Below are 13,961 nucleotides of genomic sequence, written 5' to 3' on the forward strand. Positions count from 1 at the left end.
TATCTTATATGAAGACTTGAGACATGAACCAACTTAAATATATTACAGATCAAAATGGAAAAAACAAGGTATGTGACCCAAACTTCTTGCTTTGTTATAAACAAGAGTGATTGATCAGATTTGATACCAGGTTACCCTGCGTTACTTATGGAATCAGAGCCAGCCTTACGGAAAATAGTGCTTGGAGATAATTTGTCTTTTGGTGCCCCCACTAAGTCAGCGGCGCTGCTGCAAACAAAGGCAGAGGCAGAGACAGGCAGGTAGGAGCGTGGGGCACAGTCTGGAAGGGGAGACAGAGCGGCATGGCACACCAGGCAGGCACCACTGCTGCTGGGCAAGAGCAAGAGCAAGGCCGGCAGACTGGAGCAGGCACCACTCTGCCCTTCTGGCACATGCCCAGCTCAGCTCCTCCTGAGCAGCTGCTGGAGGTGAGGGGCAGGCTGGGCTGGGCGCTGCTCCTCCTGCCTCAGGCACAGATTGGCCAGGGCAGGGCCAAATGAAGGGGACAGCACTGCTGTGAGCATGGGCTGCTTACATGCGTCTGTGTGGCACCCCCTGACTATGGCACCCTGGGTGGTTGCCCACTCCGAAGGCCAGCTCTGCGTGTAATCATTCTTACTAGCCAGCCAATGCTGACATACTTGTCTTAGCATCTGCAAGAGCATAAGTCATTCAGGCTGTACAGCTCACAAAGTAGAATGCTAAATTAAAAAAAAAAAAAGAAAATGACCAAGCACTAACGCAACATGACCCAAGAAGCTGGCAGGCTTTCAAGCACGCATCTGAATATCCGTAGTACATCAGCGTATGTAAGCTGGCATATTAGCTCAACTTACCAGTGAGCTAACATATTGATCCACGTAATATGCATAGGCAGGCACTCAAGCTGACAGCAAGCCGTAAGTTTTAGAGTCCCAGTCGCAACTGCCAGAGGTTCAAGCATCAGAATGAAGGAAAAGGAAATTAAAAAGCCATTTTATTTATCTATGACTCCGATTAAAATGACCACAGTGTTACTTTAGATTAAGAAAAGACTTGGATGCCACTGCCTGAATTCAAAGTTAGCACAGCACTACTGAGAAGTTAAGGAACAGGAATTCCTATTCAATGTAGGAAACTATATAGGGATAGCTTTTCTTGAACAATTGCCAAGAAGTTCATCTTATTAGAAAAGCAATTAGTTAACGACTGATTAAGAATAAAGCATATAATCCTGCAAGATTTATCTTTACATTCTAATATGATAAGTGTCTTTATGGATAGGGGAAATTAGTTCTTCACAAAATATATTTTAAAAAAACAAAAGCAAAAGGTATACAAATCTTAAGCACTAACAAATTAATATTTTTTTGATAAAACTGTAAATTATAAAGCCTTCTATTTGAGAGGACGGATTTTAAAGAACTCGTATATTTAGTACTCTCTTTGCAGCACTGTAACTGGATTTGCAGCCAAGAAAAAAAAATCAAAAGGTTCAGTATCAATTGGGAAAGCAGTGAGCTGGAAAGCTTTCAGCTTTACAACCTCACCACTCGCATTACTCAGCACTGCCCCAACTTAATCAATAGAATTCCAACTGCTGTCCTGACTATATGCACTGCTGCTCTAGTGAGCTATAGCCATTCATTTCAAGTCTCTCTATTCACCAATTCCCTTCCAGCCTTTTATTAGAATGAAAACTGAAAAATAAGTAAGTTTATCTCGGACAATCCTCAAGCAATGTTTAAATAAAGAGTACAGCCATATCTAAGGAATGACCCACTAACTGTTCTATCAGTTCAAAACCACAACATTCTTCTCCATGGAAATGTTGTAAAGCAGACACCATGAACACCTGACCTTTCACACTTCCACTTCTAAAAGGCTCTAAACTACTGGAGAGATTTTGGGATCACAAAAGTTTTTTTTCAGCTTTGGAACAATTTTATATTATAAACTATAAATAGTTCTATAAACTACAGAACTACAAGTTCTTCAGATGTTCAGGCATTAACTGTAGCTCTAAATCAACCTCTGTAAACTTTATGTATATTGACTATGTGGGCTTTCCTCCCTTTCACCCTAGTTAACAAATTAATTCCTCTATTCTATAAATAAAAGTATTAGTCATCCAGACATTCTACACTGGAGCAAATTTGTACCAGTATTAATCAGTTTCCAAGTCCTGGGAACTTCTCTTGACCATTTATTTTTATTTTAGAAAGTATATTATTTTCTATTCCCAGATTTTTTTTTCTATTAAGACAATTCTGCAGGATCGATGCACTAGCGCTATATACTCACAATGCTGTTCAAGGTTGCCTTAAAGCAGATTTAGGTCTAAAGGTGAGAAACTTTTATATTTTTTTTTTTAGATACCAGGAAGCTAAATCTGTTACCAATGTTACACAAGAGTGAGCACACTTCATGTCTTCATCTATTTTGTTTAACTTCATAATCAGTTTAAAAAAAAAATCTACTAGTCTCTAATAGCCGAGAAAAGTATCATGAAGGAGACAAGAATTTTCTGTTGCGGAATGAAAACATCATAACACAATTTTGCCACATCACAGCAAAGGTACCTTAATACTTAAAGTTTGTATAGAAATTTGTTTACACGTGTTTGACCTCTTGTATTATGCTAACAATCTTCCTAATTGTTCAGTGTATTGCTTTCAGTATGCTAAACTGAGATGATTAGCTAAGTCAACTGAAGAAGACAGCACTTAAGGGTTAAAGTACATTTTTGCCTCATCAATTTCAGTCTTATGGGAATATTAAAAATGATGGAGACCTTCATTATTTGTGCTATATTGTGTTATGCACTGTATTGGGAATATTACAGAATTCAGCTGAAATTTACTTCTACAACACACACGGCATGAAGTGCAAATAGAACACGTCTTGACTGATTTCTAACATTCAACTATATCTGCAGTTTTACATTCCCAGTGCTTCTGCAACAAACAGGAAGAATTTATACAAAGATCTAGGTATATTAAGAGCTGAAAAAAGCAGCTATTTTTCCTGTGATTCTTTTACCTGAGATTCACAGATAAAATACCATCAAGCACTGAAAGGGTTAAAAATGCAGCTGCTCTGCAGCATATTTATGGGCACAGCGTGTTTCAGTCCTTCTTTCCTCTTTAGTACAAGCAAGACGCATTTGTGCTCACTTTCTAACCTTTAGCATCTCTTCATGTATCCCATAATGCCCATAGGAGCTGAAGTAAACACCATCCTCATCCTCCTGGAGGTCCGCAATGGCGTTAGATGATGAGCTGCTTCTGACATCTGCGTTCATCACAAAATCCTGTGCAAATTGTCTGTAATCAATTTGAAACATACCCTTGAGACATGTTTATGGGACCATGAAAAAGAAAGGGAGGGGGTTGGAGAGATAAGGAATGTGAACGCATATGGGCTTTTACAACAATGAAAGCAACATTAGAGTTTAAGCGTGCTGAAACTCCCCCTGCTGGTTTCTAGAGCAAGCTACTGCATGATCGTTTGCTATTCTCTCTGCATTTTAACATCAGTAGTTCTACCGCATTTTAGACACTAAATTTCAGCTGTGTGGAGCCATTAGTGCTTTACTCTTACTGTGCCTCCTTCCATCTATCTTTAGACATTAACATTCTAGCTACTACTCATCCAAATCAAATTGCATTCATATTTTAACAAAAAAAGTTCCCTTTTTGTCAGGTGTTTAAGGGAAAAATAGTATGTCAAAGGTCAAAACATAGAACATGACAGCATTCATAAACTCTAGAGATGGAATGCAATATGTGTCCTATTTTAGAGTTTCAAATTGCTAATATGGATTTTAATTTTTTTTTGCCTTGGTTCTTAAAAAAAAAAAAGCAGCGCTTGATTTTCTTGGTTCACCTTTGTTTTAGAAAAAGAAATCATTTTGAGAATACCACAAATTTAAATACAATACAAACAAATACCAGAGCTATATCTATAATTGACATCTTCAAATAATAGGAACCTTTACAAGTCCAAGCAGAAATGCTTTGATCAGGCCACCTTTTCATTATGATTTCTAATTGGAGGCACGATGACAGTGCTCCTAAGCAAATTAAGTGTGGGGGTTTTCAAAAGCACCTCATAGCTTGACTTTATTTAAAAATTTTGGCTTGCATTTAACATGCTGGCAGTATACATACATTTTCACTGTCAAAACTGGAACTGTTTTTGAACACAGGTTCATTTTTAACCCTGATATTTCAAATACAAATAAATACCTTATAAAATGACTGTAAGGTGATTACAAAGAGGGATTACAAAGAGAGAGACTTTTCTTTGTGGCCAGAAGCAAGTAGGTTGGAGATTAAAAAGAAATTTCTCACTGTGAGGTTGATCAAGCATTAGAACAGGCTACCCAGAGAACTGGGATCTCTATCCCCTGGAAGTTCTCAAGAGCAGGTTAGAAAGATATGCAGCTGAGGTGGTTCAATCAGGGATCACCCTGTCCACAGCAGCACGCTGAACTAAATGACTTACCATGGTCCTCTTCCAGCCTTACTGTTGTATGATCTGATAATTAACTTCATACTTAAACAAGACCCTAGGTTGGACTATTCATGCTTAAACAAATATATATCTTGAATGTGTATGCAGGATCACGGCCTTCATTTTTAACATTCTATACATTTTTTAACATAAAACATGTACCGATGGCATTTCTGTAAAATTCAAAAGAGCTACCAGAAGTTGCACCAGGTTGGATTTGATTTAAATCATGGGCCAGGAAGCCTAGATTTAATAACTGTTTTCTACAAAAAGTGTGTTTTTGTTGTTTAATATAACCTTAAAGCATATTATTCACAACTCAGAGATAGATGTAGGTTTCATTTTTAGAAGGTACACACTATGCAATTTAAAGCAGTGGGGGTTTTTTTGCTATTTTTCAGATTAATTTGGTAGCTACATCAGAAAACTGAATTATGACTCAGCTATCTTATTTACCAAAGGTGACTGAAGCAGATACTTGTGAAGTCACTGGGAAGTGAACTATTTCTAGCTCACTATATTAATCATGATATTTGGGGGATATTTTTGTCATGCTGTATTAGGAGGACATTAAATGAGCACTGTAGCCATATGTTATTAGCTTGGGGCTTTCTTCAGTTTCTTCTAGATTTCTCCTCATCTTTTATTTCTTCTTACTTTTACAGCTTGGCAAGCCTGCTGCCATGATAGGTTTTCCCTTCTACCATACCATCCCCCCACTAGATCTCAAATCAATGGAGAGGCTATAGTCAGAAACTTATCCCTCAACTTCTAGAATATTCTGCTCAAAATGTTTCTCTTTTGTTTCTACTGCCTTTTCTCCTTGCATGCATGTCCAGAGACCTCCTCCTTGCCCAGATCTACTCCACCCCCAACAATCCTCTATTCATTTAACTACTTGATACTTTGCACTTTTCAGCTGAGGTAAGGGCTTGACTGTGTACACCGGGGTGGGCAAAATACGGCCCACAGGCTGGATTCGGCCCACTAGGCCATTCTATCTGGCCTGTGGGGCCCCTAGAAAATTGAGAAAATTCATATTTATCTGTCCTTGGCTCCTGTCAACGATGACAGGAGCCAGGGACAGTAGGACCCAGGGGAAGCTGCGGCAGGCTCCTGCCTCCCCCCCAGCTGGAAGCCCCTGCCTAGCAGGGGCTTCTGGTCTGGGACTGTTGGGCTATTTATGCCTCCATGAGCTGGAGCAGGAAATTCAGTTAAGGGGGGGGGGGGGCAGGGAGGCAGGGGAAGGCAGGGGAGGACCATTGACCAGGGAGACTGGGATTGCCCCAGTCCTTGGGGCCTGGTGGGCTCCTGCAGAGCCTCATGGTTCAGCCATGCAGCTGGGAACCAGGTAGTCCAGAGCAGCTGGCCGGTGAGTGGGCAGGAAACTGGGGAAACCAGCAGTGGTGGTGGAGGTGAATGGAAACAAGCAGGTGTGCAGAAGTGCAGCGCCTGTGTCGGTGTCCTGGGGATGGCGCTGGCAGGGCCCAGAGCAGGGTGGCAGGAGCATGGGATGCAGGAGGGCAGGGGTCTATGGAGCTGGGCTGGGTTGCACTAGCAGGAAGAGCAGGGAGCTGCCCCGGCTCCATAGAGCCTCAGCTGGCTGGGACTCCATGCTCCTGCCACCCTGCTCTGGGTCCTGCTGTATGGTAGAGGTAGGGATGAGCGTGCAGCCCTGACCCCATGCGCACTGCGATTGCATGTCTCAGCTGAGCAGCAGCGGCAAGGAACAAACTGCTGCTCAGCGCAGAAGAAAAGCACACCCCCACCCCATGGCCGATGCCTCCTGCTACAGCTGCTCGCAGCCCATGTGGGGCTGTCCTGCCTTTCCGCCATGTCACTGCCACCCCGTGGGACAGCGGTGGCAATGGAGAGCTGGCACAGGCAGTCCTGCGTGGGCTCCAAGTGGCTGTAGCAGGGAACTGCTGGCAGAGGGAGGGGCTGCTTTTTGCCCGCGCTGAGCATCAATTCGTTCCTTTTGCTGCTGCTCAGCCTGGACTGAGCCAGCTCCAGGCTTGCCCATCGGGGCTGAGCAGCAGCAGCAACGCAGAAACTGCTGCTTGATGGAAAGGAAAGCATGCCCTGCCAAGGGCAGTGTTTGCTGCAACTGCCTACCCAAAGCCTGCATCGTGCTAGGCAGCGGTGCAGCTGCTTCACCGCTGCTTCTGAGCTGCACTAGGGCTGCTCCACATGGCCACTGCTGCTGTGCTGGGCAGCACAGAGATGGCGTGAAGCAGCTGCACTGCTGCCTAGTGTGTCATGGGTTCCGGGCAGGCAGCTGCAGCAAACACTGCTGATGGCAGCCCATGGGGGGGGGAAAGGGGCATTTTCCTCCACACCAAGCAGCAGTTTCTGCCCAGCTGCTGCTGCCACTCAGCCCCAATGGGTGAGCCTGGAGCCAGCGTGGGGCCCAGGCTGAGTAGCGGTGGCAGGGAACAAACTGCTGCTCAGTGCAGGCAAAAAACAGCCCCTTCCCCTCCTGCACTGAGCAGCAGTTTGTTTCCTACAGCTGCTGCTCAGCCCAGATGAGCAAGCACAGGGCGTGCAGGGTTGGAGCTGTGTGCTTTTCCCTGCCTGTACCGTGGGGCTGGGAGTGAGCAAGCATTCAGGAACCAGCAGTAGCCAGGCAGGAGTGCGGGGCCTGCGTCTGTATCCTGGGGCCAGCGCCAGTGGGGCCCAGAGCAGGGCGGCAGGAGAGTGGGGTCCCAGCTGGCTAAGGCTCTATGGAGCCAGGCCAGCTCCCCGCTCTCCCTGCTGGCCTGGCCCAACTCCATAGACCCCTGCCAGCCCATGCCTGGCACTCCTACCACCCTGCTCTGGTCCCTGCCAGCACTGGCCCTGGGACACTGGTGCAGGCCCCATGCTCCCGCATACTGCTCGCTTCCACTGCCCCCTGTAACCACTTTTCCCACTTTCCTGCCCACCCAACAGCCGGCCACTCTACAGCTCATTGCTCCCATAGCCACATCCATACCCAAAATACCATACCCACCCACAGCTCCCCACAAACCCCACACCCACCCACTCATGCCCCCCAACATCCCTGTACACCCCAAACAATATACAAAAGTAAGATGCATTTTGAGCTATTATGCAATCATTTCTAAATATACAGCACAAACATATAAATCAGACAAAAATATATATTTTCAATTCAATTAAAATATATTATTATACGTGTTTGGGTTTTAGTATACAATTTGGTTTTTTCCCCCCTAAGATAGCAAACCCTCTTCCCCAAAGGAGTACTTCCAGTGGCAAGGGGAAGGACTTCTGGTGGCAAAGGTGAGAGGTTATGGGGTAGGACTATTGGCCCCAAGATGTCAACCAGGGGGCAGGGCTACACATGCCGCCCTCGACAGCTTGCCAAAATTCAGTAAGCAGCCTTCTGCCCAAAATAATTGCCTGCCCCTGGTGTACACAAACTTCCAGGGAGACAATAGGGCCGATGGGTAGGTAATCAGGTCTGTTATCTCTCATCTCCATATAGTGCTGTTAACAAAGATATTATCTTTGGAGACACAAATCCACAGTTTGAGAACTGAAACACAGTATCACAGAGATAATTAATGGGATCGTCTAGGCTGAACACTGAGTCCCATTGAGTAGTATGGTTTTCTTTAACCTTTACTAATCTAGAGAGGAGCCTCTGGGAACCCCATAAAATTGGGTCCCTAATATAGTCCATGGCCTGTTGTGACCTATTTATAAAACTTTTCTAAAAAGATTATATGAACATACCGTCTCAAATAGTTTTAATTTAACATTAAAGCTCAGATATCACGGAATACATGGGATTACAACTTCTAATACTATCCTTTTATAGATTTATTATTTTTTTAAAAGCATCTTAAAAAAGTAAAAAAAAATCCAATTAAATAAAAAAATCTGATTTAAATAAAAAAAACCCCAATTTAATTTTTTTTTAATTGTTGATTTTTATCCATCCTAATTAAGATACATTTGTAGAGGAAAATATATAATGAGCTAAACTAAAATTGTCCCAGAACATATTTCAAATGAGTTTTACCAATCTTAAAACTACAGGCAACCCCTGCTTAACATGGTTTTGCTTACCACGGTTTCACTATACACATTTAAAATACCTACCTGGTTCCACTTAGTGCTCAGTGCATTTCATTATAAAGTTGAGCGTGGGGGTGGGGAGAAGCAGCGACAGTGAAGTGGTGAGTAGCAGCTGGCGGGGCCCAGGATGGAATGGTAGGAATGCAGGGTCTGCTCCAGCAGGTGGTGCTGGAATGGGTGGGGAGGAGCAGCAGTGGCGGTTTAAAGGGTTGGGTGGGAGGGTGAGCAGGGTGAGTGAGCTCTGAGCCCGGGCCAGTAGGGTGGCAAGAGCACGGGGTCCATTCTGACACTTGGTGCTAAAGCGGCTGGCCAGGGAGGAGCAGTGGAGAGAAGGGACAGGTGGGCTGGTGGAAGCCCAGGGCGGCACCCAGAGCCAGGGCTACCAGGAGCCCAGGGTGGGGCGGGAGGATCATGGGGTCTGTTCTGGCACATAGTGCTGGAGAGGCTGGCAGGCAGAAAGGAGTGGCAGCAGCGGTGGTAAGGGGCAGGCGGGAGACATGACCACAGGGCCTGGGCCAATGGGGCAGCAGGAGCACAGAGCCAGGGGGAGGCGGCGGCAGGAGTGCGAGGTCTGGCCCACCAGGTGGTGCTGAAGCAGCTGGTGGGCAGTCAGGGAGGGGTAGTGAGAAGTGGCAGAACTAATTAGATTTATTTACATTAATTTCTATAGGAAAATGGGTTTTGCTTAGTGCAGTTCCACTTAACACTCAGTTTTTTAACTAATTAAGGGAGCTAAACAGGGTTTGCCTGTAATTTAAGATAAAGAAATGCACACACAGAATCATGATTTAAAGTCTAGCCCCATGCTAGATTTAGCAAGCTACTGAATGATGAAGAAACTATGTTTAAGAATTAATTCTGAAAGATTTCTAGTTAAGATTGTTAGGAGAGATGAAAAGAAATAGAAACAGAGAACAAGTACCGTCATTTAATGGTACTCTGACAATAAACCCCCACATTTTCAAACTGTCAAATAAAGCTCAGTCATAAGCTGTAATAAGATTCATAAAACTGTTGCCATCAATTAAGCAAAAAGAAAGCCACTATGCTTCAAACAGACTTGCACTGTGACCCTGTCAACTCAAACTAAACATTAAAGCAGGTCAGTCTGAAAGGTAGGCTTTAAAGCAGAAGTTCCCAAACTATGGTATGCATACCCCTGGGGGTACACAAGACATCCCGGGGGAGGGAAGGTACATGGAAGAAATTGTGTAACGGTGCTGAAGGTGGGGCAGGGCCAGCCCAGCCTTGCTGCTGTGGCTGATTAGTCCTGCCACCAGCTTCCCCTGGGTCCTACTGCCACTGGTTCCTGTCATCTTTGACAGGTAGCCATGGGCAGATAAATATTAATTTTCTAAATTTTTTTAGGGGGCCTGCAGGCTGGGTAGAAAGGCCTGGCAGGCTGTATTTTGCCTGCCCCCGTGATAGCAGCCCTCCTCACTCTTTACTGTGCAGTTCAGAGTACAGTCCGTTACAAAGACAACAGATACAGTGTGTTACTATGCAAATAGCCTTATTATAATAAAGTTACAAAATTAGACAATAGGGCTGAAAACGCTATGTACTTTAGCAGTTTACACATTTATCAGGTACGCAGGTAACAATATTGTAAGTGGTAGCCATCAAATTGGGACAGGTAATGTGTTAGGTATTTAAGAAAATTAAGCACGTATCCAGTATGCCTTTAAGTGGAGCATAGAGGGAAGGGACTTTAAACCTCACATAAGCAAAGAATCTATTTTGGGAAGAAAGTTTGGCAAAAATTAGGAGGCAACAAGGTGAAAAAAAAGTACCAATTCAAGAAAATGTAAATGCAAACGCCTCTTACTTTAGTTAAAAGTTAGGGTGCATGAGTTACTAGAAAAAACAAACAAAAAAAACCCGTGTTACCTAGATTTAAGATGGTACTATTAAGAACATTGCCTGTTACAAGCCTGGGCTTTAGAAAAATGAAGCAGGATGCAAGAGGATACTTCTGTGTGTAAAGATCATGCTGATAGCCCATGGAAGTCCTAGCTTTTTACTATGGTACCTAAAACAACGTTTAAGGGGCTCTCTAGAGGGTCAGGTAAAGAACCTAGGATCCAACTCGCAATCCACACAATTGCACTTCCTGCCACGCTACACACGCATGGCACAAGGCATCACTGTGGGATCCAGCATAAGATGCAGTCACGCCTACCAGTGCAGGGGAAGCCTATCACCATTGCAGGCTCCCCCTTCACCAGCAAGCTCCCACGGCTGTGACAGGACTTGCAGCTCCAGCAGTCCCCTGTAGCTGCCACTGCCAAAAAAGTCCTGTCCCAGCTGTAGCAGCACATGGTGCACCCCCATGGCTGGGAGCCCTGTCAGTTGACCGGGCTCCCAGAAGCAGGATCATACCTTGGTACACATGCAAATTAAAGGGGGATAGAAAACAGCTATAAAGTTATTACACATTTTCCAGCTCTAACTTTATAACTACAGGGATCTTTTTATGGTGTGGCAGCTTGTTTGCACATGCAGCTTCTCCACGCTGCTGCCACATATCCCCTGGGGCCTTCCAAAGTACCCCCAGGGGTACACGTACCCCCAGTGGACAACCCCTGAACTAGTTTACTGCATAACACGTATAACGTGTAGAGGTAGCCTACGTCACTTCAAACCGTACAGCAGACTTAAAAAGCTGAAACTAGCCACACAATAATTAATACAACTACACTTGCCAGCAGACAGCCCTCTTAAATCAACGTACATTAAATACGGTTTTAGCTTCTCTGAATGCCCTGACTAGTGGCTCAGGTTGTAACCTTAAAAGAGCAGTTTGGCAGGATTTCTTAAGTATTGCGAGACTCTGGGGACATCTACACAGCTGCTATGTCGCCATAGCAATGTGCTATGGTGACGTAGCATCTGCTGGCAAAACCTGTGATGCCACAGCTATGTCACTATAGCAATGTGCTCCCCCATTATAGCGCGTTGCTACATTGACATATTGCTTTAAAATAACTGTGCGTGGCGTGCACAGTGCAATACCAGCTGTTACTGCATTGCCTTTTAGTACTTCCAAAAGGAAGTACTAAATGACAGCACAGTAACAACAGCACCATAGCAGCACATGTAAACACATTCCCTGAAACCTAGACCAATGTCAAAAACAGCTTAAGATTTCAAATTAACATGTACAGCAACAAATTTAAAATTAGCTTAATATTCTAAGCAGGAGTCCCTGAGATAGTTGTAGGGGAGAGAGCAGCTGAAGAGATGGGACTGCCAGTGAAAACTCCACTACACCAGAATTTGATTTCACTCAAGGGGACAAGAAGGGGATGCAACAGGACATGTGCTATTCTGTCAGTTTTGTTGCAATTTAATTTACAGCCTTCAAAAACCTACAGATAAATTGTAAATAGTCCACTTTTTGATTTTACTGTACATTAGAATTCTGTTGTTTCATTAAATTTCTATTTGCCTTTAATATTACTATTTGGAAACCGTGTTAAAGAAAACTCTTCAATCAATACTCACTTCATTTTTTGAAGATCTTCTTGTGCTGTGGCCAAACCAATTTCTGCAAGCTTTGCTCTCTGTTCAGCATGTTGTAAGCGTTCAAGGAGAGATTTGGCGTCACTTAACTCACTAGAGTATGAAACATTTGCTGGATCAGAAATGTCCTCGATATCTGATGAAATGGAACAAAAAACACCTTCATAAACAAAATTGCAAGTTAACAGTGTTACCTAATAGTAAAAGAAAAATTTGAAAACTAGGTAAGCATCAGATTGACAGTCATTACACATGTTATTCCATAGGTATTCTAATTGAATTTGATAGGACTACTTGCTAAAGGCAATGTATGGTCCCATGCTTAGCAACACAAATAAATCTGTAGTTAAAAGTTGTAGCTAGAGTCTAGTATTCAGACAAGTACAAGTTAGCTTTAACTAGAGCTAACAAAGGAGTTTTACATTGTTTCACTAATTACTTTATCCCAGAGATAGAAGGCCTGTTAACTTTGGGGGGGAAAACTATTTATAAATTTAAGATATTCCAACTAGAATATTCGGCGGCCGAATCTCTATATCCGAATCAAATCAGGAGACCAATAAAAAGGTCCTAATCAAATCGAAAGCCTCCAAATCGATTTGGAAAAGATTTGGTCATAGTCTAAACAGGCAGCAGTCCTCAAAGATGCTGGACACATTTGCCTCCAGCTGGTAAGTCTGTGGTGGTGGGTGGAGAGGGGAGGGAAGGAGTGTGGGGGGGTGCAGATGAACGCCCCCGCAGTGAGGGAGGGATTAGGGCTGGGACAAGCTGCCCAGCCAGGGTGGGGCAGGGGCTACCGCTTGCCCAGCCGGGGCAGGGGGCAGTGCAGGCATGGCTTGCTCCCAAGCAGCCAGAGGGTATAGCTGCTAGTATCTCTGAACTGAATCACTGTCTCTCCGAATCAGCCAAAACCAAATTGAATACTTGCTGCTTCGCACAAGCCTAATTCCTAGCCCCTTCAAACCTCTCTCTACAGCTATTGTGATCCTCCAAAAATATGCTTCTAGATCCTTACCTAAGTAAGATGAATTAATGATTAAAATAGTGTCTTGCCCTCAGAAATCATAGGTCAAATCTTGCAGCCCTTAAAATCAGTAGCTTAACTCTCACTGTTGGACAATGGCACAAGATCAGGCCCTACCATACTTGGAAGGTGTAATGAGAAATCATTACAGTGAAGTTTCTTGTAAGGCAGAGCTTTTCATTTTACTCAATGGACAACAAGGCACAAGTATTTAGAACACAATTTTTCTGACGTGCTGAGCTTCCACAACTGGTCCTGACTTCAGATGAATCAAAAAGTACTCATCCCTCCTGAAAAGCTAGCTCTCAACAACTTGCTCAGAAGTCAAGCCTGAACTTGTGCCAGAACAATTCACATGCACAAATACAGACTGGGGAATGACTGAGCATGCTGCAGTACTGTCAAGGACCCAGGGGTAACAGCAGACCAACAATATGCTTTGGCTACAAAAGGCCAACTGCCTACTGGGTTGCATTAACAGGCATACCAAATTCAAGTCAACAGACAAATTCAGCACTGGTGAGGCCCCATCTGTAGCACTGTATCCAGTTCTGGGCACTGTACTTCAAGACAGACATGGACAAATTAGACAAAGTCAATTTATAATACGCAAAGTTTTTTTCCCCTATGCCACAGATTATTTGCTGCCTTTTTCATGTATTTATTTCAGGTACTTTCTGATTTAAGAAACCCAACATTAATGTTCAGAGAGGTCAAGAATATTTCCATTCTTACGATGTAACAAAATATATGCAATTAAATCACTCAAGCTGGCAATTTATACCATGAGTGTCAAAGATAGAGCCCACAGAGCTCTTAGAAAGGTCAG

General features: G+C 43.8%; 1 protein-coding gene across 2 annotated transcripts in view; it reads right to left on the reverse strand.

The window, feature by feature from the left end:
- The window catches only part of PRMT3 (protein arginine methyltransferase 3), a 116,556-nt gene that overhangs the window by 91,805 nt on the left and 10,790 nt on the right, over window positions 1-13,961 (reverse strand). For both annotated transcript variants that reach the window (XM_006266240.4, XM_019477087.2), the window contains 2 exons: window positions 12,091-12,244; window positions 3,164-3,305 (listed from right to left, as the gene is read on the reverse strand). In XM_006266240.4, coding sequence (XP_006266302.2) covers window positions 3,164-3,305; window positions 12,091-12,244 — 296 coding nt within the window. The remainder of the gene's footprint in view (window positions 1-3,163; window positions 3,306-12,090; window positions 12,245-13,961) is intronic.

This window comes from Alligator mississippiensis, chromosome 2 (genome assembly GCF_030867095.1).
Source record: "Alligator mississippiensis isolate rAllMis1 chromosome 2, rAllMis1, whole genome shotgun sequence".
Classification (NCBI taxonomy): domain Eukaryota; kingdom Metazoa; phylum Chordata; order Crocodylia; family Alligatoridae; genus Alligator; species Alligator mississippiensis.